The sequence below is a fragment of the Alternaria alternata genome, assembly GCF_001642055.1.
Source record: "Alternaria alternata strain SRC1lrK2f unplaced genomic scaffold CC77scaffold_9, whole genome shotgun sequence".
In the NCBI taxonomy this organism is placed as follows: Eukaryota; Fungi; Ascomycota; class Dothideomycetes; order Pleosporales; family Pleosporaceae; genus Alternaria; species Alternaria alternata.
Genome location: NW_017306198.1, coordinates 140,222 through 165,054, shown reverse-complemented (window position 1 = coordinate 165,054; position 24,833 = coordinate 140,222). Strand labels below are relative to the sequence as shown.

The 24,833-nt window shown below is 53.2% G+C and overlaps 8 protein-coding genes across 8 annotated transcripts; 3 read left to right on the top strand and 5 right to left on the bottom strand.

Moving 5' to 3' along the window:
* Positions 1-16: 16 nt before the first annotated feature.
* CC77DRAFT_846141 (histone H3-K4 methyltransferase Set1) lies at positions 17-4,286 on the bottom strand. The gene is made up of 3 exons (XM_018533397.1): positions 3,449-4,286; positions 278-3,377; positions 17-214 (listed from the first exon to the last, which is right to left on the bottom strand). The coding sequence occupies exons 1-3, from the start codon at positions 4,052-4,054 to the stop codon at positions 111-113; spliced, it is 3,810 nt and encodes a 1,269-aa protein (XP_018386414.1). The 5' UTR covers positions 4,055-4,286; the 3' UTR covers positions 17-110.
* Positions 4,287-4,823: 537 nt separating this feature from the next.
* Positions 4,824-5,839, bottom strand: CC77DRAFT_987650 (6,7-dimethyl-8-ribityllumazine synthase). Its single transcript, XM_018536254.1, has 3 exons — positions 5,717-5,839; positions 5,477-5,642; positions 4,824-5,414 (listed from the first exon to the last, which is right to left on the bottom strand). The coding sequence occupies exons 1-3, from the start codon at positions 5,757-5,759 to the stop codon at positions 4,994-4,996; spliced, it is 630 nt and encodes a 209-aa protein (XP_018386413.1). The 5' UTR covers positions 5,760-5,839; the 3' UTR covers positions 4,824-4,993.
* A 391-nt stretch (positions 5,840-6,230) lies between these two features.
* Positions 6,231-8,772, bottom strand: CC77DRAFT_934046 (glucosamine-fructose-6-phosphate aminotransferase; the record flags this gene model as incomplete). The annotated part of the gene is made up of 3 exons (XM_018534359.1): positions 6,231-8,004; positions 8,054-8,285; positions 8,385-8,772. The coding sequence occupies 3 exons, from the start codon at positions 8,770-8,772 to the stop codon at positions 6,231-6,233; spliced, it is 2,394 nt and encodes a 797-aa protein (XP_018386412.1).
* CC77DRAFT_844967 (hypothetical protein) lies at positions 8,496-9,798 on the top strand. Its single transcript, XM_018533395.1, has one exon. The coding sequence runs from the start codon at positions 8,939-8,941 to the stop codon at positions 9,590-9,592; it is 654 nt and encodes a 217-aa protein (XP_018386411.1). The 5' UTR covers positions 8,496-8,938; the 3' UTR covers positions 9,593-9,798.
* A 435-nt stretch (positions 9,799-10,233) lies between these two features.
* CC77DRAFT_1019795 (hypothetical protein) lies at positions 10,234-13,035 on the bottom strand. The gene is made up of 2 exons (XM_018524913.1): positions 10,701-13,035; positions 10,234-10,652 (listed from the first exon to the last, which is right to left on the bottom strand). The coding sequence occupies exons 1-2, from the start codon at positions 12,777-12,779 to the stop codon at positions 10,485-10,487; spliced, it is 2,247 nt and encodes a 748-aa protein (XP_018386410.1). The 5' UTR covers positions 12,780-13,035; the 3' UTR covers positions 10,234-10,484.
* Positions 13,036-13,122: 87 nt separating this feature from the next.
* Positions 13,123-17,711, top strand: CC77DRAFT_1019794 (hypothetical protein). The gene is made up of 3 exons (XM_018524912.1): positions 13,123-13,939; positions 13,992-16,136; positions 16,189-17,711. The coding sequence occupies exons 1-3, from the start codon at positions 13,357-13,359 to the stop codon at positions 17,565-17,567; spliced, it is 4,107 nt and encodes a 1,368-aa protein (XP_018386409.1). The 5' UTR covers positions 13,123-13,356; the 3' UTR covers positions 17,568-17,711.
* On the bottom strand, positions 17,663-19,627 carry CC77DRAFT_1019793 (60S ribosome biogenesis protein Mak11). Its single transcript, XM_018524911.1, has one exon. The coding sequence runs from the start codon at positions 19,284-19,286 to the stop codon at positions 17,718-17,720; it is 1,569 nt and encodes a 522-aa protein (XP_018386408.1). The 5' UTR covers positions 19,287-19,627; the 3' UTR covers positions 17,663-17,717.
* Positions 19,461-24,441, top strand: CC77DRAFT_1019792 (hypothetical protein). Its single transcript, XM_018524910.1, has 4 exons — positions 19,461-19,661; positions 19,799-19,960; positions 20,059-23,182; positions 23,231-24,441. Exons 1-4 carry the CDS (start codon positions 19,606-19,608, stop codon positions 24,227-24,229), a joined length of 4,341 nt encoding a protein of 1,446 aa, XP_018386407.1. The 5' UTR covers positions 19,461-19,605; the 3' UTR covers positions 24,230-24,441.
* The last annotated feature ends 392 nt before the right edge of the window (positions 24,442-24,833 follow it).

Below are 24,833 nucleotides of genomic sequence, written 5' to 3'. Positions count from 1 at the left end.
GAAACAAAAAGAAGCAACAGGGCAGCGTTGTAAAAGTGTGATGTTGAAAAAGGCAGCGCAAAGGAGTGTGCGCTAAAGGCCGAGGCAGAGTTGAAGCCATGTAAAGGTCCCTAGTTGAGGAAGCCCTTGCAGCCGATTGAACCGCAAAGACAAGGAATACGATCAGTAGCGTCCATCTCACGCTCGAACTTGTAGTCGTAGGTGAGCTCTTCATCTGGAATCGTTGTTAGCAAATGTCCAATAACCTCTATTATTCAAGAGGAGAGGATGAACCTACCAGAGTTTATATCCCGCAACGCGTAAATGACGATACGCTTCGTGTTATCCACGCGAATAATCTTAGCTGTGCAATTCGGCGTGCAAGAATGATTGATGAATCTTGCAATGCCACCCATCTTGGTTGCATCAATAACGGTATCTTCGTCAATACGGAACAGATAACTTGATCCGACACCTTGCATGTCGTACTTGGCTTCCCTGAGATCGGCAACCCGCTGGCGAACCTTTTCACCCACGTACTCAATAATCATGTCATTGACAGCGATAGGTTCTTGGGCGTAGAGGCCCCAGTTATGGATAGCGGATCGGTCGAATTTGACGAGCTTCTTGCGCTTCTTGAGCTGATTGAAGCGGAGGGCATCGCCTTCCGCACCAGACAAGTTCTTGGAGATGTTGATATCGTTGACCATGCGGCGGTTGTTGGCGCGGTTGGCACGCGAGTTGGCGGTCGATGTCTTATTGGCGCTGGTCTGGAACTTGAAGCCTTCGACGGAGACGACGCTTCGCTCTTCTTGCTTAGCACGGCGCTGGCGCTCCTCGCGCTCCTTCTGGACGCGGATACGATGAGGTAGGTACTTGGACTTTTCAGACTCGCGAATCTTCTTGACGCCTTCCGTACGGGCCGAGCCAGTTGAGTTAGGAACGTAGTATCCCTCTATCTTCGTTTCGGTACGCGAGACACCCTCCTCACCGTTGCGGTTTAGGTGCTTGATAGATTTTTGCTTCCATGCCCAAGACTGTGCATCTCCGATCTTCTCGGCGGTGATGGACTCCATGGCAGCCCTCAGGTGACGTAGATCCTCCTCGTCCTTGAGCATGTGTTGCCAACCATCAATGTCCATTACAACACTGAGGTCATCTTCAACAGTCTTACGAGGCACTCCAGAAGATACACCCCAGAGTACAGAAGAGGCTCGCCCGTCGTCTTCCGGTGTGGACTCCTCGACTACGGCTTCTTCAACTGCCTCTTCGACCTTCTTCGCTTCAGGGACCTCCTCTTCAGCGGGCGCCTCGATTTCTGTGACTTCAACCTTCGCAGCCTTGGCCTCTTCTTCAAGTTGCTTTTTGGTCTTCTTCTTAGGCTTGGTCGTGGCCTTCTTCTTGAGTGACGTGAGCGTCTCTGGCAGCTCGGTAGTCTCAATGGGCTTGAGTGCTTCATCATCTTGGGTGATGATGACTTCAGGCTCAAGTTTGTCAACCGGGCTTGCTTCCACGCCAAAGATTGCATCCGCCTCTTGCTCAATCTTCCGCAACCTTCTGAAGCCTTTGAGTGCCTTCTCTGCCTTCTTCCAAATAGGCGAAGAGCGGGGAAGGATCGCAAGCACTTGTTCCAGCTCTTTCTCCGCCATGTTTTCAGGATCTTTGTGGATACAATGGGCAAGCAAACTCCTGGCGTGTGAATCATCCATCTCCTCGTCACTGTCTTCACCCCATCCTGTTTCGAGACGGCGCCGTTTGGCACGATGGGCTCTCGATGACTCTTCAACCTCCTCTTCAACGTCAGTGGAAGGAGCGCGGCTGATCGGGCGGCTCTCTTGCTCTTCGGTACCCCGAGTTAGCTGGCTACGGCTCTCATCGTCCGACTCTTCGGGCTCGAACATCTCAATCATCTGGCGATGAAGGCCACGAGCCACACGAGGCTTGGGCGCAGAAGCTTTCCTCCGTTCGTCTGCGAATGCATTGACAACCTTCGGAGGCCTCTTTCCACGTCTAGTGCTGGGATCAAACGCACCCAATCCCCTGCGTGCATTGCGACCACCAAGACCACCACTGCGGCCCTTGGGAGTACCTGCTCCAAAAGTGTCGAACCCTGGGGCGAGAAGAGCCGGTGGCCGCGCAATCTCTTCCTTCTGGGACGGAGCTGGGACGTTAAATTTGCGACGCTTCTCCACATGGAGCTCCGGATCCAGCAATTCAAGTATAGTGGGCGCCGCTAATTTCGTCTTGATATCCCCAAGGAGCTTCTCTTGGAGCTCCTGCTTCAGAACATCCAAAGCGGCTCGTACAGGATCCAGCGAGTCTGCCCTCTGCTTCTTTTCCCACTCGAGGTCCTCCGCTTCTTCCTGTTCTATTCGCTCTTCGATGGCCTTTCGCTTCTTGTCTGCCACTACGCGCTCCGGGCTTGGACTACGCTCGTAGTTAGGATCTCCATACTGATTGCACTCCATATTCATAACATATGTGAATAGCGCTTGCATGTGGCATTCTTTATAGCACCGAACAGCCTCGTCTTCACCACGCTTCGATTCTTCGAAGGTTACATAGTAACCCGTTTGATCGCATCGCACCGCAGCCCACCGAAAGTTCTTCAATCGCTTCTTAAGATGATCAACAGTCGTGCTAAGGACAGGTACGTATGCGTGTGCGATGAAGATGTAAGGTTTCCGTTTCAGTGTGGGCTTGACTGGTTCGCGTTCGATGAGGTAGGAAAGCGCGGCCTTCCTTGATAGAGGTTCTCGAGGTATCGGTATTGGTGGGCGCGCGCCCTTTCCAGATGGACCTTTGGGAACATTGGCTGGGAGGTCGAAGGTTCCTGGTGCAGTCGGTGTCGCTACACTAACAGCCTTCGCAGCATACTTGGCGCGCTGCTTCTCCTCCTCTTTACGGGTTTGCTGCACCGCCATATCCACAAGTTTCTGGCATCTCCGGCCCTCGCGATCAGATTTTACCCTGATCGTGTGTTGCGCAATGCGCTGGTTCGTGCCTTCTCGTTCGGCCCGCTTTGCTGAGGTGGTCGCTTTCATGCCCGGTACACCGCGCGCAGGCGGGGTATCGCGAAACTTGACTAGACATATTCCAAGTGGGCTGCCGTTATCAGGATGTACTTGGTTGCGAAGAGTCTCCACTTCACCATATGTGGAGAAGAATCCACGCAGTTGCGCGTCAGGCGTCAAAGGATCGAATCCCGTTACAACCACTTGAGTCGCGGGCCCTGGACCGCATGATATGCGTTGGTCGAAGGAGTATGGCTTAGCGACATACGGCGCTATCCTGAGTTTTGATTTCGGAGCTCCTACGAAAGAAGTCTTGATGACATAGTGGCCAGTGGTGTAACCAGCAATAGCCAGGCGCGGGTCGGGAGGAGGAGATGGGTCGCCCTGTAACACAAGTTGAGTTAGCCTTAGCGTCACAGGGCGACCACATCTATGTATGTATAACCATCACGTACCTTGTCCAGTATTGTGGTGTATTTCGCCGTTCCTTTTGCTCTCGCCCGTTTATCGAGTTTGGGATCAAGCTGCGCATCGTAGGTGGAGCGTTGGCCCAGCACGCCGTCGGCTGGGAAGACGGATATGCGCGTCTCGGGCGGCGTATTTATTGGTGTGATGGTATCGGCGACATTATTGGGCGCACTCGATGGCGCCGCGTGTGTAGAGGATGAGGTCGTGTGCATCGTCTCATGTGAGAGCTTGGAAGAGCGTGGACTAGGCAGCTTGCCAGGCGGAGACGAGTCTGAGCTGGTCAAGGGTGTGAGAGCGTGTAGAGAAATATTTTGACCAGAACGCGACATGGTGGGAGGCGCGGAGAAAGTGGACGAGGCGGGAGTGGGAGCAGAAGAGTCCGAGTCAACGTCGTCTAGCAGGTCGCTAGGGCGGCGCGCATCGTTGTTGGGTGAATCCGAGTTGTTCCTGAGCCCAATCCTGCGCGTTTCACCACCTGCCCGTGTCGCTGGACCAGCCGAAGCTGAGTGCAAGGCGGCAGACGAATCGGAGCGACGTGAAGCTTCTCGCCGTAGAGACCTCTCTTCTCTGTCGCCGCGTCTTCTGCCTGACATGGACTTGATATCACAGCCCAGTCTCTGATGGCTGCGCTGCGAAAGCGCACCTCAAGATCGATCGAGCTTATTACTAGCACGTATATCCTCCTTCCATCACTGTGTATGTGTGTGTGTATCCGTAGTAGCAGGCGGGTTGGTAGTGGCGCTGCGCGTTGCTGTACTCGATGCAGCTGCAAGCCAGGAACAGGATATATGGACAACGCGCACCCACGCGGTGAGGACGTGTCGGAAAGCCCGGGGAAAGGCGGCAAAGGGAAGGAAAGAGAAAAGGAGGACAAGACGAGATGGGCGATGTCGTAGAAAGCGCCCTGCTCGCACAGATGGGGGTGGTGTTGAGTAAGGGCTGTCGTTCAGGAATCTGAGGTTCCAAGGTGAGGCACTGCGGATCCTGGCCTAGCGTCTTTTCGCGGGAAAAGGAGAGTGCTTCTCTCTCACTCATCCGCCAACCATCCCTCTGACACTCAACAATCTTCTTGCAATGCGCTCACTAAGATTGCCCAATGTGGTCGCATAATCTCCTGCATCACCTCCTGCATACAAATGCCGCCCCGAGGTTGACTCTCGCACGCGCGCACCCAGCTTGGTCCATACCGCATCCCGCATAGTCTTTCAGCCCCAGCGTCATCGCGATCGCCTTGCCTGCCACGCACCCACGCTAGCCTACTGTAGTGGTATAAAGACCGGCATGGTGCAGACACGAGTAGACAGCAGCATACGATTGAGCATACATGGACAAATAGCACAAGGAAGCAGTCATCACCTCCTTGCATGAACGCTGGTGGATTGTAGAAAGAGTGTGCGTGGTGCCCAAGCCCATAGCCCTGTGATTCGCTTTTTGAGCATAAATTCTTTCTGCGACAACTATACACGTTCCTAGACCTCATTTCAGTAATGGGCCGAATACATTTACATCCCGTGTCTTCGCAATAAGCCATCCTAGTCCACGAACTTGCCATCAACCCACCCCCGTCTCTTGACTCCCAACTCCACCGCCGCACTCCCCCAATCCTCGCCATGGTTGTGTCCGCTCTTGCCATCCTGACCACCAATGCCTGCGCGCATAAGTCCTTGCTCATCGCTCAACAACGTCAGCAGCCCGAAGATTACAGGTACGTTGTTGTCGAGTTGCAAGCGCATGAGTCCATGGCTCACAGCCTCTGAAATGTACTCAAAGTGCATCGTCTCTCCTTTGATCAGCACACCAATGGCGATTATCGCATCAAAGGGCGAGTTGGACGTCTTGGATTGTGAGGCTTGTCCGGTGAGGGCTGTGAGGTCGGAGGCCGAGCCCAGGAGGTCTGCTGCTGCGCCTACGACGCCTGTGGAAGAGGACTGGATTTGCGAGGCCGAGTATAATCTGCAGAGGTTGTTTTAGCTCTTGTATCTTCTTGCTTGGAGCTCTCGAGTGGTTAGGCGTACTGCTTAACAGCGTAGGGTAGCTCGTAGCTCCCAGGCACGCTCTGTGTGACTATGTTCTCATCCTTGACTCCGGCCTCCTTGAGCTTCCTCTTTGTTCCCTCAAGCAGCGCATCAATAATCTTGGTGTTCCAGCGTGCGTGGACGATGCCGATGCGAAGCCCAGAGCCTTTGTAGCTTGTGTCAGTCACTCTGTTGGCTGTGGTGGGGGCGGGGTTAATGGGAGCTCGCTTGCTTACATACCATCGTACGTCTTGGGGGCGCCGGGGCCTTTGATGCCTGACATGTTGCCGGTCGGTGTGTGGAAATGTGTAGTTACGATTCAGAAGGTACGATGGGAGGGTGGAGTAGGTGTGATCAAGGTAGTGCGGGTATCGTGGGTGAGTGGGCTGAAGAATGCAGGAACAAGACGCTGAGCACACCACTTTGGGAGCCGCCCCGCAACCGAAAGGCAGGGATCCCGCATCGTGCAATGGTGTCATCGGGAGCAGGGGTAAGCTATCGCGAAACACCACGCGTTGATTACAATTTCACCATGACATACTCACGACTCAAGACATAGATGATAGTTAAAGAGATTTTGTTCATTCAATCAGACTAGCTATCAGAGCGCGCAAATCGCATCGCTCCATGTTCTAGATATCGTAAAAGTTCCCGTGCCATACACATAAGCTACATCCAAGAGCTTTCGTTCGTAAATCAAACCCAGATCAGACCCAGCTTCTCTTTCCCAGAGAACGCCAAATCTATAATACATCTACTCGACAGTGACCGACTTGGCCAAGTTACGGGGCATGTCAACGTTGACACCCTCGGCAACGGCCATCCAGTAGGACATGAGTTGCAGAGGAACGACGTTGATGAGACCCTGGAGAACGTCGACGTTCTTGGGCACCTCAATCTTGTCCGTCTTGTCGGTAGGGAACTCGGGGTCGTTCTCGTTGCAGATGATGATTGGTCGTCCGCTACGGGCAATGACCTGTTGGTAGGCGTTGAGCGACTTGGCGAAGATGTCGTCACGGGTAAGGATCATGACAATAGGAAGGTTCTCGTCAACCAGAGCCAAGACACCGTGCTTGAGCTCACCGGACATGACAGCCTCGCAGTGGAGGTACGAGATTTCCTTGATCTTGAGAGCACCCTCGAGTGCGGTGGCGTGCTGGGAGCCACGACCAAGGAGCAACAGAGACTTCTGGTTCTTGAACCTCTCGCAGAGCTTCTTGATGGGCTGGTCGAGCTTGAGCACCTCCTTGAACTGGTCTGAGATCTTGGTGAGACCCTCGATGATCTCCTCCCGCCTCTTCTGCTTGGATGCACGGTCCTCGGAAAGAGAGAGCGCGAACATGACCATGCAGACGAATTGCGAGGTGTAGGCCTTGGTGGAGGCGACACCGATCTCGGGACCGGCGTTGATGTGAACACCGCAGTGGGTGAGGAGAGAGATGGAAGAACCGACAGTGTTGACGATACCAACAGTCAAAGCACCACGCTCCAAGCAGTAGCGGAGAGCACCGAGGGAGTCGGCAGTCTCACCGGATTGCGAAACGAACACGCAGGTGTCGTCACGGAAGACTGGTGCTTGACGGTCAAGGAAGTCGGAGGCCAGCTCGACGGCAATGGGGATCTCGGTAAGCTCCTCGAAGATACCACGGACAGCCATGCACGAGTGGTAGGAAGTACCACAAGCGACGAAGATGATTCTCCTGCATCGGCGGATGGTAGAGAGGTATTGGCGGAGACCACCAAGAGTGACGGTCTTGTTGACGGCATCGAGACGACCACGCATAGCGTTGACGACGGACTCTGGCTGCTCGAAAATCTCCTTCTGCATGAAGTGGTCGAAGCGGCCCTTCATGATCTCTTGGAGCTGAATCTCAAGAGTCTGGATGGTACGGACGTTGGACGAGCCGTCATCCTTGTGCAGACGGTGGATGTTCAGCGAACCCTCGTGGATGTGTGCAATGTCGTCGTCCTCAAGGTACAGAACCTTCTTGGTGTGCTCGACGATGGAGGAGGGGTCGGAGGAGAGGAAGAACTCGGTGGGCATCGGGACGCCGTCGTCGGAGAGGAAAGCGCGAGATTGCGAGCGGTGGAGGAGCGACTTGTCAGGGGGAGCAAGGAGGGTGTTGCCCTTCTTCAGAGCAACGTTGTGTGAAGCGCTCTCAGCGGGGAGAGCAGCACCCTCGTCGTTGTACTCGACGTCGACGAAGTCAACCTTCATCTTCTTCTGTGTTCGGACACCGATGACGAGGGGAGAACCCTTGCGGGCAGCAACAACCTCGTGGGGGTAGTGGACGGACTTCAGGAGAAGACCGAAAGCACCCTGGAGCTCCTTGATGACGGCCTTGACGAGCGAGGGGAAGCTCAGGTCGGGGTGCTCGCTGTAGATGTACTTTGTGAGCTTGGCAATGGCCTCGGTGTCGGTCTCAGTCTCGAACTTGAAGCCCTTGCTCTCGAGCAGGGTCTTGAGCTCCTTGTAGTTTGTGATGATTCCATTGTGGACGACGGAGAACTCCCAGTTAGGGTCGGACCTGCGGTTGTCAGTATTCAAGCCGTCGACAGATGGTGGATATGACATACCTGTGGGGATGGCAGTTGACACGCGAGGGGGGACCGTGGGTGGCCCATCGGGTGTGGGCAATACCAGCGTGGCTGTCAAAGACCTTGTTGAGGTCGAAGTTCTGCTCCTCGACGAGCTTCTTCAGCGACGCGACCTTGCCGACCTCCTTGACTGCGTAGACCTCGTTCTTCTTGTCACCGTCAATGGCAAGACCGGCCGAGTCGTAACCGCGGTACTCTAGACGTTGCAGACCTGGCGAGGAGACGTGTTAGTGATCGCCGTTCAGCCCCACCAAACCACTTCCGATTCCGTGGAACGCGCGTCTGGGGAAGGGATTGCTCGAGAGCTTACCATTGATCAGTGTGTCGAGAATGTACTTCCTGTCCTTCTCCACCAGGTAGTTGATGTAACCGAAGATACCGCTGTAAACACAGTCGTCAGCTTGAGCTCCCCGTAGCTTCGACAGCTTCCCATGGTGGGGCGGCGGGGACTTACCACATGGCGACGAAACGAAAGTTAGGGTCCTAAATATGAATGGAAGCGATTGTAAGGCAGTCGGTGTCAATTGGTGGACGGGAGAAGGTATGGGTGCGAGGGGAAGCAGACAGGTGTGTGAGCAGAGAAAGAGCGGTGGTGTGTTTGACTTATATCTTCCAGAGCCAAGCACTGAGCATGCCCCAGCGACGCCCTTCTCCACTCGACCTTGTCTAGCCTCGCCAATGCAGCGTATCGCAGTCATCTGTGACGCCGCTCTACCACCCTTGAATCTGCCTGCTTGTCGTCCCTGCGACTCGCGACTACGGCCTTTTCGTCGACACGCCCATGCATCCCACTGCCCGTCCCTCGTCGTCCCCTATTTCGTCATGTCTCTCGGAATCATCCTTGTCCATCGGCTTCCGCGATGAATGCAGCCAGTAGTCTCCGTTGCTGTTCCTGACCTGATCGCCCGCTATACATCGTTTCTCAGGGACCAAGAGGCGCAGCACCTCCAAAATAGCAACGCTAGACCCGTTCCTATACTATTTTCATGTCAAGATGCCAGAATCTTTCTCCTCTCAATGCTACAGTACGGCCACTATGCCTCTCGTGTCCTGACGGGCGCCGCCATCGCCGTACTGGAGGCGTTCAGGTGTTCTAATGATTATGCTTATGGATTTGTTTCTAATTCTGCTCTCATCATTCAATACCGCGGATTCGCTACGTCAGCGCGGGTACGGCTCCCAATTTGGAATTATCGCCGTGCGTCACTACTTGACGTCTGTAAACTCTGTTTGAGGATCTTCTGCCACAGGGTCGGCAGCAGCAGCTTGAAGAAAACCGACAAGGCAAAACAAAATATGGGATATGGGTGGAACCCAGTCGCTAGCTGCACCATCCGTCCCACTAACGGCGGAACTTTACCCGCAATGTGCTCCCCACCGTGTAATGTGTCTCAATCAGACGGTGAGAAGCAACATGCCGTCTGGCTTCGCAAGTCTGCATCTCACGCAAGAGCGGCAGCAATGCACACCTCGAAGGAGCCAGAGAAAGCTTTTGAGCTGCTGTGGCTGACGCTGTGAACGAATCACACACTGTAATCACAAACGTGTAGGATCAAGCTGAGACTTCGGGGCGTGTACACTTGCTCAACTGGAATGGCGGGGAGTGGAACAACGGTGAGCACCTTGTGGCTGCTACGCGCTTGTTCCGCTCTGGCAAAAGCTTATTCTACCTACCTGCATGTGTGAGCTCAGCTATAGGAAAGCGTGCCGACGACAACGCTTTGCCTGCGTCCGTTGGGAACGTCTGGATGCCTTAGCAGTTCGATTCTCTTGACCGCCTCCAAATTGCCATCCATCCCACAACAGACGGCATCTGAAACCCCACCACCACAAGTGGCGTATACGAGCATCAGCCGCACATGCACGCCTTGACACCAGTTATGCCGTTGCATTTGTGCCGATTCCTGATTCCGGTGTTTCCGCGCCCTGCATGTACATCTCTCGTATCCTACTCGCCAAATGTTTTGCGCGAGTATTGAATCGCCTCGTATCTGAGCCCTGGTCACCAGCTAGGTATCCGCTGCATCTTCGGAGAAATATTGACACTATTCGCCCTACGCCGTTTCAGATGCTATCCGCCGTCTTGATGCCAGACGGATGCATACAACACGATAACACAGCACATGTCATGTACTCACAACTATGTCACGCTGCAGCTGCGGTCGAAAAGCAAAGAAGAGACTAGTCTGGTTCTACATTGATACAACGGATAGACCTGAGCCTCGTCGCTTCTATTCATCCGGATATGCGCGTGTGATAGATCGCTTTCCAAGTACACCCTAAACCCCAGCCTGCGTAGCGCCACTTCTATGACGAGGTACACCCAAAGATTGATGCTTATGTACATCGCTAAAATGCTATATGGAATGCGAAACAAGAGATGAGTCAATTTGCGAGTAGGAGACATCGACTACCGACCGTCGCAGTAGCCAGGCGCTTTAGGACCACCACCGTGGATCCAGCTTTGGATAGTGAGAGTTGTTGTATACACCATGCCAACTGCACCGATAATGCAGAGTGTTACGTCCAGCACACGTGCAGTTGTTGTTCGTGCGACAGCACGGTAGTGAAGCAAAGGCTGAATTTCGTTAGCAGTGAGTTGACAAGAAGCGGGGGAGATTCTTACAGGATAGATGAAGACCAGCGGAATACAGGCAAAGCTGCCTACTAAACTGACAAACTTGTCCAGATCGCCCGCACCGGCCCAGGCAAGACAGGCGCACACCAAGACCACGAAGAAGCGGAAGAAGTTTTTCTTCCACTTGACGTACGGATTGTACTTGCCTGTCCTGCTAAACAGCTGCTGGCTAGTGATCTCGATTGCAGGGTAGATCTGCAGCGGAGTGGATAGCAAGATGGCGAGTGAGTAAATGAACTGGACACCATTGACGAATTTGTTATCCTGAGGCATGTTGAGAAGTACCACAGTCTTGGTTTTGGATCCAAACGCCGCGTAGGACAGGGCACCAGCGCTGAGGAAGATGACAGTGATGATGATCATGACACCTCCCAAGACCTTGGGGAACTTCTTTGGATCCTTCATGCCCGTCTGGATGGGGATGATAAGACCAATACCTTCGAAAGTGAAGATGGCAGTGCCAATGAAGAGAGTCCAATCCTTGGCGTTGAAATTGACGATATCGGAAATGCCGCCCTGGTCGACGATGGTGAAGAGGTCATAGTAGTACAGATATACAAGACCCATGAGAATGAAGAGATCTGCTACCAATGCGAGCTTCTGAATGTTGTTGATGTTGCGATAGAGCGACAACGGCAAGAAGATGACCATCTGCATCATAATCATGTACTTGATGTCGATGAAGGTCTTGCAGTTGGACACTGCGAGAACAAAAGCTTGCAGATTCTCAGAAACGAAGACAATATAGGCGGATGAGAAGCCTATTTGCGAGACGACAAGAGAGGAGTTGATCATGTTGCGCATCCAGTTTCCATAGAGATGGAAGCCCATGTCACCAAATGAGTGCTCCACCACGAGGCGGGTGGAAACAAGCAAGACGAAACAGGCATAGGAGAGTCCTGCCACAGCAAGAAGGACCAGGTTCGAAAAGGCCATACCGCCGTTGAGGAAGGCTCTAGGAAGGAATAAGACACCCGTGCCAACGAAGGATTTGAGGAGCAGCATGGCTGCACCTGTAGGGCTGCCGGTGCCTGTCTTCTTCGCCTTACGCTTCCTCCGTTTTCCAGGAGTGAGCAGTGCGCTCGACTCGCCATACTCGCGGTCTTCATCCTCGCTTTGTGCACCGGAATCGAGTGCATCAGAGGAGAAGTATTCGTCTGGGCCCAGGACCTCATCGTCTTCTTCAAGAGACTCACCAGCGAAGTGGCCGTACAGAGTCAGAAACTCGAGGAAATTGCTCGTAAAGACTTGAGGCGGCTGGCGCGGCTGGCGAACTGTTCCGTATCCAGATGGGCCCGGACCAGGCGAGGGACTATCGGCCGCCCGACGCAGGTAGTTTCGTCTGAAGCCGCCTGGCTGCCGGATGGAATCAATGTCTAGTGCCTCGTCCTCAGGCTTGCGCCGAGATCCATGGAAGCTCTTGCTACGCTGCAACTTTCCCTGTTCTTCAGCTTGTTGCTGCTCACTCCATCTGTAAATCTGCCGCGTGATGTCACCTCCTTGAAGCTGCAAGCTCGAGAACTGCTCTTCGTCTTCTTCGGGCCTCATTCCGGTTGACTGGGCGTCATCCTCGCCTATGTGTCCGCGATTTGATCTGCTTGGTGAGGCATAGTGACCTACCAGATGTCGGCGCACGATCTCGGCATCTTCATAAGGTACTGGAGAGCGACCTCGGCCATCAAAGGAACCGTAATCACTAGGTGGGACACGAGGAGGCGCCTCTTGGGCGGGTGAGAGCGGGCGGATTGGAGGTGGGCCGAATCGTGGGGGTGAATTGCCCAGAGACTCTTTCAAAGCCGAAGAGAGGTTTGACTCGGATGGGCCGGGCAGCGACGATTGTGGATCTGCGCGTCCGGGCAGAGGAGTCTGTATCGACGACGAGTTGGCTGTTTGGGAAGGTGTGGGTATTTGGCGTACGGCAGGTGTACCGCTGGGTAGGGAAGGAATGGGCGAGCCCAGTCGCGCGATAGAGCCTGCGCGAACAGACTGTGACGGAGAGCTTCCTCCAGAATCTCGCGACGACGGCACCGCCTGTGGATTCGTGGATGCCGAACGCTCACCCGGCATGTTGGGCTGCGTGTGCTGTTGAGCTCTGTGATAAGAAACGCGAGCTTCGGCTATCTGCGTCTAACGTCGCGACAGGATTCTTAGGGACGAAAATAAGCTATAGGGGTTGTGTAGATGGCAGCGTCAGTAGATGCATACCGCGAGGCTTCGAGATGCTACGCGATATGTATAGCAACAAGAGGAAGACGCGCAGAAGAAGCAACGAAAGCTGGGACGGGCTGCTTCGAGGCCTGTGCCGAGAGGTTGAGGTCATTCGTCGATTCGCCGGAGAGATGTGGCGCCCCACGCGCGGGATGACCATGTCACGCCGTTTTAAGCCCTGCATCTTTCCCTGTGAAGCGAGCGCTAAGCCGCTAAAGTGAAGCATAGCAGACGAGTTCATGTTGGCGATGTGTGTGCAGCGTCATCGCTCCTCGGTACTGTTTCCTTGTCACTTCTCCCAGCTGTCCTGTCCATGTCTCGCTCTCACAAACCAACATCCACAACCAGCTGGCGCATCCCGTGTGTACGGCTATACCGGAACCGCAGTGACACCTCGTGCCAGGAACATTGAACCAGGTTTGCAGATGCCGAGACCATGACCGATGCGGATGCGAACCAGACGGCCAGGCTCACCCTGCCGAGAACACGCTCCAACTTTGCAACCCGCACAGCACGAGATGATAGTGAACGGTTGCACAGGCGCTCCTTCGTACAGCATTCACCGCCACCCGATGAGGAAACACCACTTCTGCCAGGCAGTGGACGCCAGCATCCAGATAATGCCAACATCCTGGATGGCACTGAAGAGACAGGAAACACTCGAGAGGGTATGAGCAGCTGGTTCTCAAGCTTCCTTCACACTTCGCGATCCATCTTGCGGAAGGATCACAGTAATGACAGCAAACGACATGCAGTCAGCGAAACTGCCAAACCAAGGCCTGGTGCTTTCCCCAGACCCGTTGGAGGTACCGACAAACTAGGCACCTTTGCTGGAGTCTTCGTGCCCGTGACTCTCAACGTCTTATCTATTCTAATGTTTCTACGATTTGGCTTCCTCCTTGGTCAAGCTGGCTTAATCGGTATGATGGGCATGCTGTTAGCGGCCTATGCCATCAATCTCCTGACGACATTGAGTATCTCTGCTGTTGCTACAAACGGCACAGTTAGAGGGGGTGGCGGTAAGTTCAACTCTGGACACTTTCTTTTTGTCTGAACTAACACAGGATGCAGCATATTATCTCATTTCCAGAAGCTTGGGACCTGAGTTCGGTGGATCGATAGGTATCGTCTACTATCTTGGCTCAGTATTTAATACCTCCCTAAACGCTGTTGGTCTCATCGACTGTCTCATCGAAAACTTCGGCAGCCACGGAGGTGACATGGCAGAATGGCTCCCCCAAAGCTATTGGTGGCAGTTCCTTTGGGCCACCTTAGTTCTAGCAGTTTGCACACTGATCTGTCTTGCTGGAAGCGGACTCTTTGCCCGTTGCAGCAATGGTCTGCTCCTTGTTCTGCTAGTTGCAACGATCAGCATCCCTCTTTCAGCTGTTGTTAGGCCTCCTTTCACAAATCCGAAGGAGGAAATTGTGTTCACAGGCCTCAGCATGGACACTTTCCGTCAAAACTTGCTACCACACTTCACGCGAGGCGCCGCTGGAAGTGTTGGTCATCACCGCGAAAATTTCCAAGATCTTTTTGGTATTCTTTTCCCAGCCACAGGAGGCATTCTTGCCGGCGCAAGCATGAGTGGGGATCTCAAACATCCAAGCAAAGCCATTCCAAAGGGGACACTATATGGTATAGGTCTAACCTTCATCCTGTACACACTCGTCATATTTGCGATGGCGGCATCGATAGCACGCGAAACCTTCTACAACAACACAAATGTCATCCAGCTGACCAACATCTCCGGCGCGGTCGTACTTGCTGGCGAGATGGCAACATCACTGTTCTCGGTGCTCATGGGTGTTATTGGCTCCGCCAAACTTCTCCAGGCTCTTGCTCGCGACCATTTGATCCCGGGACTTTCTCTCTTTGGTCAGGGAACAAAGAAATCGGACGAGCCGATCTACGCCATCATCATCACTTTCATCATTGCCCAAATCACAATGTTTGCCGATATCAACCAAATCGCTTCGTTCATTACAATGACGTATCTCATGACGTTTCTAGTCACCAACTTGGCCTGTTTCTTACTCAAGATCGGATCTGCTCCGAACTTCCGGCCCTCATTTCACTATTTCAATTGGCCCACAGCTTTGATTGGGACTGTCGCATGCGGAGCGACCATGTTCTTCGTCGACGGCTTCTATGCATCTGGCTGTGTAGCTCTGCTTATGATCATCTTCCTGCTGATTCACTATACCACACCTCCTAAGCCATGGGGTGATGTCAGTCAAGGTCTCATCTATCACCAGGTGCGAAAATACCTGCTGCGCCTACGCCAAGAGCATGTCAAGTTCTGGAGACCCCAGATCCTGCTTCTTGTCAATGACCCGCGGCGACAGTACAAGCTGATTCAATTTTGCAATTCGTTGAAAAAGGGAGGCCTTTTTGTCCTCGGGCATGTCATTGTCTCTAACGACTTTGGTGAAGCTGTGCCAGAGGCTAGACGACAGCAACAATCTTGGACGAAATACATAGACTTTTCCAGGATCAAAGCGTTTGTAAACATCGCTATATCTCCTTCTGTAGAGTGGGGCGCTCGCAATCTCGTACTCGGTGCAGGACTGGGTGGAATGCGACCAAACATAGTTGTCATGGGCTTCTACAATTTACCTGAGCTGAGGCAAGCGCAGCCTTCAATTGGCATACCTTCGCCGCAGCCATCACGCCCGTCTAGCAAGGCTGCAAATCATCCTGTCTCCCGAAAAGCGATTCAAGCAGCAGCCAGGCGACGCGTCACAGGAAATACTCACAGTATGCTTCCTACAGACGCCATGAAGCCGGAGAGTGCAGTTGCCATACGCAGCTACGTGACCGTAATCGAAGATCTGATTCTGCGGTTGCAGGCAAACGTCGCTATAGGCAAGGGTTTTCAAGAACTCGAAGTGCCACCTGCAAAGCCTACCGCAAAACAAAAAGCATTCAGTTTCATGGGTCTCAGCGATATCGAGATCGAGGATCCCTCAAAGAAGTACATTGATCTGTGGCCGATACAGATGTCAGCTGAGATCGCTACCGCTGGCGACGAACCAGTTCGCAAAAATGTGCTGACAACTAATTTCGACACGTACACGCTGATTCTCCAGCTCGGATGTATCTTACATACGGTGCCTTCTTGGAAACGCATGTACAAGTTGAGAGTCTGCGTCTTTGTTGAGTATGAAACGGATGTAGAAGAAGAGCGCGATCGCGTCACGACACTGCTACGTAACCTGCGCATTGGTAAGTCTTCCTATACGAATTGCATTTGAGACATGTACTGACTTTCTACACTCGAATTTAGAGGCTGAAGTACATGTCTTCTGGTTATCATCTGGTGACTTGAGCATGTACGAAGTCATTATCAACGGAAGAGACGATGGTGAACTTGACCAGACTGGTCGTGATATCGACTATTCGCTGGAAGACGAGCGCTGGTGGCAAGACATCAAACGTCTGCGTCAACCCGAAAGCATGAGCGCTAGTCAGGAATTAGCACAGACTGTTGACATCCTTGAAGCTGTCACCAACTGGCCTATCGCCTCATTTCAACATGGCAGGCAAGAGACAAATCCAAAGCGCTTCTCAGCACTACGGAAGATGCTACGTAAGGCCAAAAGTAGGACGTCGGTCAGCAATCTTGGCGATGGGACGAGAATCAAAATACAAAGCCAAAGAATACCTGTCGAGCTACTGGATGATAGCGATAGCGACACTCAGCCATCTTCAGCCGGCAGAGGGGAGGATGATGCCGATGACGAAGCAATGGCGTCAGATAGTGAGGCTGTCGTCAGCGGCAGCAACTTTGACGAATACGATCTGGATGCATCGAGTGATGAGAGCGATCACAACGGGCAGAGGATGTCTCCAAGAAGACGAAAGACGGCACCAAGTAGCTCTTTCTTCACCAGGCAGCTAGATCTTCGCAAAACCATGTGGAAGAGCTCGCGCAAAGACAGTAATTCGCAAAAAGATGATAGGCCAACCACACATTCTGTAACACCACTCAGGCCGCATCCAGACGCCGCCGCCTCTGATACGGCCGTGTTGCGTGCTAGAAAGCAATCCAAATCTCAGAGTGTAGCCAGTTCATCCTCGCAACGCTCTGCGAAATCCTTTGTCAAACCATCTCCGATACGCCGGCAATCTCTACCAAAATTCACGTCAAACCCGACTCCCCGGACGGCGATCTCCTCAGAAGAAACAACTGGCCCGTCAATAACATTTGTCGACACGCCCAAGCCCAGCACAGCTGACAAACAAGACCCCATCATGACCTCCGGCGAACCCACCCAGCTCGCTGCAGACAACACGCCAGCCACATCTAGTCCCCACTCGGCCGCTGCGTCATCATCAAACCTTGGGCCCACTGACACCGGTACCGCTTCCCCAGCATCTGGTTTCCCCGCCCAACAAGCTATTCCTCTTTCCTTCAACGACCTGCCTTGTCGCGCTCAACATCTTATCTTGAACGAGCTCATACGCCAGCATTCCGAGGATACGGCTGTAGTGTTTACGACGCTACCCAGTCCAATGGAGGGCACGTGCGAGAGTGAGGCTGAGAGTGTCAAGTATATTAGTGACCTGGAGGTGTTATGTCAGGGGTTGCCACCTGTGCTGTTAGTACATAGTAACAGTATGACTGTTACTATGAACCTGTAGAAAGGAGGGAGGTATATGGATGGTGGATGGTGGATTGAAGGACAAGATGGAACATGAATATGAAAGTTTACCGCATTACTCAGATTGATACGATATGATCAAGTCGCAAGAACAGGGTGGTATCATTAATGCTACAACTGCAACTGTGTTCTACTCGCTATCATCTTCACTACTCGACGCACTTCCATCCTTCTCGATGACCTCCTCCTCCTCCTCTGCATCAGGCTTGCCAGTCATGGAGAAAGCCTTCAAGCATGTGATTCTGGTGCCTGTGGAATACGACCCAAGCAGTTTGCCAACCTGAACTGCAGTGAAGCCCTTTGCCTTGCCCGCATCGTCACTCTTCAGTTCATCCGTACTCAAGAACCAAAAGCGCACTGTGCCGTCGCTGCTACCAGTGACGATAAGGAAGCTTGTTTGCGAGAGAGATACGATTTCGAAGTCCTTGACACGATTCGTCATGCCTGCAGCTGGGCCACCAATTTGAGCGACTAATCTGGCAGCTGGCACATCGTCCTTGTTCTTTTCTGATGTTTCGGTTGGTATTGTGGTGGCTGTATCGTAGAGAAGTACGCGGCCATCTTCTGTGGACACTAGTAGCGTGGCCTGATGCGACTCCGACGGCAAGTAGTGCATTTGATGGATTTTTGTCCTCGGGGTTGGTGCAATCTTTGCTTTTGGCTTGGATTCAATGTTGAAAACAACGATACCGCGTTCAAAGCCCACTGCAAATTCTTCGCCTTCCTTATCCCAGATTACCCTCCTGCCCTCGCCGGACGCAAAGCGCCCTTCGCCTACTGCGGCCAGGATGTTGCGGTCAAAGTTTAACACGCCGGCTTTCTTTCCCGTTACGAGGTTCCAGAGCCGCATACACTTTTCGCCCTTGCCTACGCTGAGCATAAGCTTCATGCTGGGGTGCACGGCGAAATCATTGATTCCAGAAGGCACTTCGCCGGGTCCGGCTGTGTCTCCGCTTGGTCGGCCCTGAGGTTTCGGTATCGGTGCTTTGATGGTTGAAAGTGCGGTCCAATCGCGCGTTCTTGTGATAGCGATTGTGCTGTCTTCTGCGGAGCTTAGAAGCTTTGCCCTCGTGGGGAAGTAGAGGGCTGTGATATTTGATGAATGATGAAGTAATGAGCCGAGTTCCTTGTTCTTGGGGTTCTCGGTGATGGAGCCGCCATGTAGAGAAGGCAGCTTTGGTCTGAGCTTGGAGGCGACAGGTGGTGCTGTTGAGATGGAATACAGGTTGATGCGCTCGTCAGTGCTGCCTGTGGCCAGTGTGATTTTAGATGTCTCATTTGAAAGAGGAGACAGAGCAAGGCAGCGGATGGAAGACGCATGGGCGTTGAAAAGGAATGTGTCGGTAAAATCCACTTTTGACCTGTCTGCCTCAGGTGTCGATGCATCGTCTTGTCCAGTGAAGAGACTGCTGGGAAGAGCAGCTGCGAATCCATGTAGAACCCTCTCGTAGGAGCCAGTTATGACTTGGACAGTCGTGACATCGGGAACGGCATCTTCGACTTCTGTTGTGGAATCGATTTGAAGTTTGCTCATACTCACGTCCATCTTCCCGTTGGCTGCAGCTTCCTTGCTCTTGCGGATCGCATTTTCCTTGGTTGCCGGCTGCTTTGGGGTTGAGGCAACTGCTTCCTTTGTGCTTTTCAGCGCCTTTGCCTTTGCGGCGCTCTCGGCGGCTTCTCTCTTCCTCTTTGGTGGCATTCTGACGATTGGCTGTTGTTTTATTCAGTTGTCGCGTCTTTGGAGATCCAGAAGTTTTTGATGCAGACGGCAGGACTAGGCCGGGTGGAGCTAGTCCCCAATGTTGGCCCAATGAACCCAGACTAGGCAGGGCTTATCACGGCCATCCCTGTATGCGGCGTGCGCAGCCCTTCCCTCACGTTCTCGCAAGTCCCGCCCATCAGTTCAGCATATCGCAAAACACATTTCCATCAACGAACGCGTCCAACATCCCCCATAATTCATCACAACGGCGGCACTCGTGGATAACGGATGTCGGCCACCGTTCGTCGGTCTTCATATGTCCCTCGACAGTTTACGGGAAACCTTACGCCAGGAGAAGACAAATGAAGCCGCGTAAGTCAAAGTCGACGACTATCCATCGCGTTTGCAGTTTGATCGATCAGTTCGACTAAATGCAGCCATGCGACACGGAAAAATCGCTCGTTTTGTTTTGTTGACGCGTTGTGGTGGTGCTAATGATATGTCCCCAGACTCACATCCGCAACATTGGAGCGCCATCTCCGGGCACTCTGGAAGGTCACGGGCTGCTGCAATGCCGCTCTGAACGGCCACCAGCCAAGGGCAGACGACTTCGTCTATGGCGAACCTGACGAGGACGAACGTCGTTTTCTTGACGAAAATGACATCTCACAGTAAGATACACCGCGCCCAGACACTGCAGACATATCCACTCCCAGTGTTGGTGTTGTTGTCGTCGTCGTTCGTTCCACTAACACGGTCGCGTCTACAGAGGTCGACGCTTCAACGATGCAACACTGCCCTTCCCAGTGGCCGTTACTGACCATCAGCCACCACTCCCTGCCACCCTGCCATTCCAGAACGCAACCAAGTCCTTCATCAAGTCGTCACCATCCCCAGTTGTCGGCACCCCAAGCCTCGAGGATCAACTTCGCGTCGCCTCTGCTTCGCCGTCTGTTGCGACGCAAACCTTACCGTCCGTCGAACCATCACTGCAAAGTGATACCATTCATGTCACCCCTAGCGTCAAGGATGCCTCGCGTGCTGCATCCCCTACGGTGGAAGACGAGGTAGCTAACCAGACTCCGTTTGAAGCAGCCCCTGCAGTTCAGGCTGTAGGAAGCCAGGATGACCTCCCCGCCGACACATCTACGGTTGACCCTAGTGCTATTGCATCGCCAACTACTGAAGACACGAACGCTGCTGCGATGGAAGACACGACGGATGTCAAACCAAAGCCATCAAAGGTCGTGCATCTACCACCAAAAGAGGTTCAAGAGGCTAGGCTGCAGGAGACGGAACAGAAGTTGGACAAGGCTGCAGAGAAAGAGCGAAGAGAAGAGGAACGACTTACCATTCCACCTACGAACGCGTCCGTCGATGTTTCCTCCCCATCGTCAACCGTCGGGCCTTACTCTCAAGCGACACCACATGCGCAACACCATTCGCCTGATACTAGTCCTGACTCCGAGACTTACAGAGAGCGCAACAATGTACCATTGCCAAACGACGATGTCCTTGACCCCGCCGCGCAGCAAGTAAAGGATGACCACGAGCGTGCCTTACAGAAGCGAATGAAGGAGGCGAGGGAAAACGCCCGAGTAAGAGAAGAAGACTCCCCTACACCCGATATCGAGAAACAGATCGAGGACGAACAGGCAATACGTTTAGCTCGCGACGGGAAGAGTCGCCTAAGCGAGTCACAGCCTGCCGGAGATGCACATTCCTTGACGGAGGGTGTGGATGATGCTCCACCTGGGACAAAAACAGAAGGGGATGATGCTGTTGGGATAAAGACTGGTCATGATGTTGCGGTTGACTCGTTACCAACGCCAACCACAGTTGCTGCGGAGCCTCCAACCATGGATCGCGATAACGCCGACCAAGCCATTAACCAACAACGTACATCTCCTACTGCCGACCACCCAACCCCCCCTGCTGATACTGATATCGAAATGCGCGACGTACCCTCCCTGGATGCACAGTCCACGACCTCACCGCAACCTTCAATGCCCAATCCCGAGCGAATGACCACCCGTGTTGCTTCTGGCGCAATCCGACAGAAGTCTGTCTCTGAGATCATCGCCGAGAAGGCGGCTCCCAAGACCATGCTAACTCCTCGCTCAAGCAACCTCTCGGCATCTACTAGTCCTCCACGACCGCGAACTGCTCGTCGGAAATCTCAAGAGATCTCGACCGTCGTATTCGCTAAGAAGACACCGACCAAGGCATCGAAAGCTCTGCAATCCTACAATGAAGACTATGCTTCGCTTCAAGGTGCTTCGGAAGACTCTAGTCGAGATTATCTGGAAGGCCTCTTCAAGTATCAGGCTCACCACCCACCTAGGTCCGTGCCTTTGCAGGAACTTGTGGCATCTGCAAGGAAGACAGTATCGACCGCTGGCACGCTTGCTATGATTCGGGAGCACCAAGACTACAAGATCCTGAAGAGAGTGTACCAGTTGCAAAATGCTAACCGCTGGTCTTTACGGCAACTCCAAAAGGCAGTCGAACCCGAGCGTCCATTTACCCATCAGGATCAAGTACTCCTTGAAATGAAATGGATGCAGACGGACTTCAAAGAGGAGAGGAAATGGAAAAAGGCTCTCGCTGCTACCTTTGCAGAATGGTGTGCCGAGTACGTAAGCAGTACGTCTGAAGAGCAAGCAGCATTACGGGTCAACACCTATATTCCGAAGGGTGCCAGACGTGTAAGCAGCGATGAGGATATGAACGACGCTCCCACGCCAGATCTCGTCCATTCTAGCACGCATGAGACCGAAAGTGAGTCATACGGTGATGAGGACGATGTCCTTACTCCCGTTAATGCCACACCTCCTATAGGTCTGTTCTCTCTTGGATTCAACGACGTCGTCATGAAGATCGATCGCACACCAGCCAGTGATACCATGTTCCGAGAACTGCCTCTTTACGACCCGATGTTCGAAGGCTCTAGCGACACCAGCCCCTTCTCTCTATCGGAGCCACCAATCCTCCCCGTGTCCAAGTTCGTTACAGGAAAGCTCGTCTCTCAGATACGAGGTCCGCCTAAGAAGCGTAGCAGGTACGACTACGACTCCGAAGATGAGCCGTCTTCGCCACCTAGTCGATCTGGTACGTCTGCCGAGCATTCAATGCCATCCACACCTGGTCGTCGATTATTCTGTCGCAACGACTTGCCACCAGAGATGACCAATGTTGCCCTATTCAACGCCGAAAACAAGCATGTCCGCGACCGACTACAAGCAGCCCATCAATTCAGACCACCTACAGAATTCAACATGCCCACGATCGCCTTCTTCGAGAATCGCACGCCTTCTCAGTGGTTATGGGAAGAGGACCAAAAGCTACGGGCGTTGGTGAAAGAGTATACCTTCAACTGGTCTCTTGTTTCACAGCAACTGTCGTTACCTTCGATGTTTGTATCTGGGTCAGGTCGACGAACGCCATGGGAATGCTTCGAGCGCTGGGTACAATTGGAAGGTCTTCCCGCCGAGATGTCCAAAACACAGTACTTCCGGACCTACCAGAGCCGACTGGAGCAGGCCAACAAGACTGTATTTGCCCAGTTTCAAGCTCAACAGCAACAGCAGCAGCAACAAGGCCAGACTCCAGGTCAACCGCGTAGAAGACCTACAACCACGCCGATACGGGTGGAGAGAAGGAGAGAAAACCGTCATCTCGCCATTATTGATGGTATGCGCAAACTGGCTAGGAAACGCGAGTCTGCTGCCCACAAGCAAGCGGAATCTCAGAAGGCTGCTGCGCTTCGGAAAGCCCATGAGCCTGCGCCACCCAAGAACAATGTCCACACGCCGCAAGAATTCAGCCGTCTCAAGTGGGAACGCGAAGAGAAGCTCAAGCAGAGGCACATTGCGCAGGAGATGATGGCAAGGGTAAGTGATGGACAATTGAACCATTCGTTCATTTCTGACTTGAGACAGCAACAAATGGTGGCACGGCAGCAGGCCCAACTACAGGCGCAACCAGGAATGGCAAATGGTGTCAATCAGATGCAGCGTAACGGGACACCTGGAGGCACCAACAACGTTCCTCCACAAATGGCTAATCCGCCTTTACAACAGGGACAGAACGGCTCCGCGATGGGAGCGCGACCGCACCAGTCTCAACAGGGAATGCAAGCCAACTTCGCTAACGGAAATATGTCTGGCATGGCGATGGGCACACCGGGCGTTCCCCAAGCACAGATGCAAGGCAACATGCAGAACCCTCAGCGCATGGGCCCACCAGATCAGATGCGCATGGCTATGCAAAGGGGCCAATTTAACGCCACCCAACAACATCAGTTCCAGCTGCAACAGCAACAGATCAACATGGCTAGCAACCTTACACAGGGCATGGGCATGAACGGTATCCCTAACGCAAACATGATGGCACCCGTTCCCAACCAGAACGGCGGCGCCATGAACGGAAACATGAACAATTCCATGAAAGGGATGTCAAATGCTGCTGGATCTCCACGAATGAACCAGGGCAACGGAAACATGCAAACTCCTTCAAGACCGCTATCCAGCGGGCACATGCCTCAGCTACTGGCATTCCAGAACCAGTTAAAGGTACAGCATCCGGAATGGACCCCAGAACAGGTTACCAAACAGGCCTCCGACCACCTCACCCGTTACCTGGCTAAGCAACGTACGCAGGCAATGAGCGCAGCAGCTGGATCCCCAGGCATATCTCCGTCTCCACAGATACAGAACAATCAATATTTCCAACAGAACGGGGGCATGGCCAACGCTCCTCAAACAAACGCGGTACAGAATTATCAGGCCCAACTGGTCCAACAACAACGGCTGATGGCAAGACAACAGGGCGGTAGTCCTGGACTAAACGCGCGACCGCCTAGTCGGAGCGCCACGCCTCAGAATCCACAGATGCAACAAAGTCCGGGTATGCAGCAAGCGCAGATCAACCGGTCTTAGGAATTCTGATCGGCAGAAAGGGAGCCTCCGTGAGGCTCTGACACTGTTGCCTTGTATATAATTTTAATGTTCCTCCTTTAGCGGTATCCTTCTAGCGTGGGAGAAATCTGGCTTTTTTGCAATGCGGTGGGCGCACCCCATGAGGAAGCATGGTGTTTGTGGCGTTGAACGGCGCTCTCACAGTCGCTCTGGGAAGTGGTTGGTACGACGGGAAAAAACTCTTTGTGTCGCCTCTTGTGAGCGACACCCGTCCACGTCTTGGTGATGGACTTCTACACTAGCTATAGCTTTCTGAATATCATGCAACTCGAGCATAACATCGAGATACAAACACCACACCTTTGGAGCGCATCCTCATCTCATGTTATCGTCGTGACTTGTGTACCGTATAGGTAAGTCGAAGTACTGAAGAACCAAATTTTTCTTGCTAGATTTAGGACCGGATGCAACAATTTCAAAACCAAGTTGGTAGAGAACGATATTTCATTCAATCGACGCGCTTGACACAAGGTGCTGTGGGCGCGGACCCTACGGTGACTAAGCCACGCGAGGCTTTCGAATGTGGAAGGCGGTGGGTGAAGGCACAAAGAACGTCGCGCGCGCG